This window comes from Pseudopipra pipra, chromosome 2 (genome assembly GCF_036250125.1).
Source record: "Pseudopipra pipra isolate bDixPip1 chromosome 2, bDixPip1.hap1, whole genome shotgun sequence".
In the NCBI taxonomy this organism is placed as follows: Eukaryota; Metazoa; Chordata; class Aves; order Passeriformes; family Pipridae; genus Pseudopipra; species Pseudopipra pipra.
In genome coordinates, this window is record NC_087550.1 from 117358003 (window position 1) to 117361162 (window position 3160).

The 3160-nt window shown below is 43.5% G+C and overlaps 1 protein-coding gene across 1 annotated transcript; it reads left to right on the forward strand.

Annotated features, from left to right (window-relative positions):
- The first annotated feature begins 573 nt into the window (after positions 1 to 573).
- Positions 574 to 2239, forward strand: CLDN14 (claudin 14). Its single transcript, XM_064647082.1, has one exon. The coding sequence runs from the start codon at positions 857 to 859 to the stop codon at positions 1547 to 1549; it is 693 nt and encodes a 230-aa protein (XP_064503152.1). The 5' UTR covers positions 574 to 856; the 3' UTR covers positions 1550 to 2239.
- The last annotated feature ends 921 nt before the right edge of the window (positions 2240 to 3160 follow it).

Sequence of the window (3160 nt, forward strand, 5' to 3'; positions counted from 1 at the left end):
TTTATGCAGGAGGAAGAGTTCCTGTTCCTTGTTTTTCAGCTTGAATTTATACCTGACCAAAGGTGTTGCCCCTCAGAAGCTCCACGACGTACATCTGGTTTCACATGCTGTCCCTTCACCCACAACCTAAAATCATAAGCTGAAACTCCACAGACACCAATGAAAATTATTCCCCTTTGAGCTGCTTTATTAAAATACAACCTCAAGAAATACTGACAAGCCAGGAAAGCGACTCTAATCCAATACTTGTTATCCTCTTCCACAGGTTCTAAATCACTCTCTTTGCTCCCTACTTTGAGCAAATACACCCTTATTGTTTTCCTAGTCCTGCTATGACCTTCTGGGAATGTTTTCGTCGGGTAAAGCAACCTGCAGTTCCCTACTTTATAAATCTCCCTCGTTCCAAGTGTTAACACCGGCTAATTCTCCGCTTCAGAAAGGAAATCGTGTTTGTTTTTTTGAAGACTCTGCTGGGAAGGGGAATATTTGCATTTAAAATATTTTTTTTCCCATTTCATAAATTGTCTTGAGTTCTCTTCCCAGCGGGCAGCAAGAAGGCTGTTTATATAAGTGGAGAGGGAAGCTCACTTTTCCCATTGCTTCCACAGAAGTACGATTAACAGCGATAACTATGCTAATTATTGCACTGACTGGACCTGGAATGCACCTCACCGGCCGGAGAGGCGATGGGTTTGGGTAATAATTAACTCCTTTTTCCCCTCAATTACCTTTTATTAGGAGAGCAGGAGGCGTCAAAGCAAAACAGCTGCACATCTTCCAAGAAAAGCCCGTGTTTTCCGAAGGAACTCGAGCGGAGGCGCCTGATTAAAGAGGAGCAGGCAGGACAAACATTACCATGGCCAGCTCAGCTTTGGAGTTACTCGGCTTCTCCCTCAGCCTGCTGGGCCTGATTGGGACGTTGGTTGCCACCCTGCTGCCCCACTGGTGGCGGACGGCCCACGTGGGCACCAACATCGTCACGGCCGTGTCCTACACCAAGGGGCTGTGGATGGAGTGCGCCTGGCACAGCACCGGCATCTTCCAGTGCCAACCCCACCGCTCCCAGCTGGCGCTGCCGCCCGACCTGCGCGCCGCCCGCGCCATGATGGTGATGTCCTGCTCGCTGTCGGCGCTGGCCTGCGGGGCGGCCGCGCTGGGGATGCGCTGCACGCGCTGCGCCGAGGGCACCCGCGCCAAGGCCTCCGGCGCCGTGTCCGGCGGCGCCGTGTTCGTCGTGGCCGGGCTGCTCTGCCTGGTGCCCGTCTCCTGGAGCACCAACGAGGTGGTCACGGATTTCTACAGCCCCGTGCTCCCCGCTGGGGTGAGGTACGAGCCGGGCCAGGCGCTGTACCTGGGCTTCGCCTCGGCGCTGCTGACGGTGCTGGGGGGAGCGTTGCTGTGCCGGTGCCGCGGGGATGGGGAGCAGTTCCAGCCCGGCAGCCTCCGGACTGTTCCCTCCTCCAGACCACCGGCTGCCTACAAGGGAAACCATCCCTCTTCCCTGACATCTGCTTCCCACGGCGGGTACAGGCTGAGCGACTACGTGTGAGTTCCCCGGGAGCGGCCGGAGAGACGCAGCTGCTCCGGGATCTCTGTGCGTGGCACCAGGAGAAGCTGAGAGAACTCTGGATTTACACTTTGAATTCACACTTCGAACTTACATTTCGAATTTACACTTTGAATTTATACTTTAAATTTGTATTTTGAATTCATACTTCGAATTCACACTATGAATTCATACTTTGAATTTATACTTTGAATTTATATTTTGAATTCATACTTTGAATTCACACTTTGAATTAATATTTTGAATTTATACTTTAAATTTATATTTTGAATTTACACTTTGAATTTATACTTTGAATTTACACTTTGAATTTATACTTTGAATATACACTTTGAATTCACACTCTGAATTCATACTTTGAATATACACTTTGAATTCCTACTTTGAACGTGCACTTTGAATTTATACTTTGAATTCATACTTTGAATTTATACTTTGAATTTATATTTTGAATTCATACTTTGAATTCACACTTTGAATTTACACTTTGAATTTATACTTTGAATTTACACTTTGAATTTATACTTTGAATTCACACTTTGAATTCATACCTTGAACGTACGCTTTGAATTTATACTTTGAATTTATATTTTGAATTTATATTTTGAATTTACACTTCAAATTCACACTTTGAATTCACACTTTGAATTCACACTTTGAATTCACACTTTGAATTCACACTTTGAATTTACACTGTGAATTTATGCTTTGATTTTGTATTTTGAATTTACACTTTGAATTCATATTTCAAATTTACACTTTGCACTTACACTTTGAATTTATGCTCTGAATTTTTATTTTGAATTTACACTTCGAATTCACACTTTGAATTCATACTTTGAATTTATATTTTGAATTTACACTTTAAACTTACACTTTGAATTCACACTTTGAATTTATATTTTGTATTTACACTTTAAACTTACACTTTGAATTCACACTTTGAATTTATATTTTGTATTTACACTTCCAATTTATACTTTGAATTCATACTTCAAATTTACACTTCGAATTCATACTTTGAATTTATCCTTCGAGTTCACAAAGGTTGTGACACAAAGTTTACCGCTGTCCATTTCTCCCTCTCCTTTCTTTCTGGAGAAGAGAAGAGTGTGGTTTTATGGGAATAAATACAAAGGAGGCTTCGATATTCCCAGACCTGCCACCCTTCAATCAGGGCTTTGCAGGCAGGTGCTTCAAGGGCAGTTCTGTTCAAAGTGATATTTTGGGTTGTAGTTTGCACCCTGCAACCAGCACTGAAGCAGAACTGGCCACAACTTGTTGTTTTTTTCCAACAAAAGTTGCTTTTTTGCCCAAACCGTGGAATTCTGTGGGATACACAGGGATTTTCAGCAGTGATTGCCTGCTCAGCTCCTCATTTCCAGAAGGCACGAACGTTTCATCATGACAAGGCACTAATTTTACTTTGACTTAACTGTTTGCTTTTTCACAGCCCCTTGAAACACGGATTTCAATTGCATTATGACAGACGTGCTTGACAGTCTGCTCTGGCCAATATTTCAAGTTACACTGCGATGTTTTGACCTCATCAAAATCAAATTTCAGCACGTTTTTTGAAATGTGCGTGGCCAG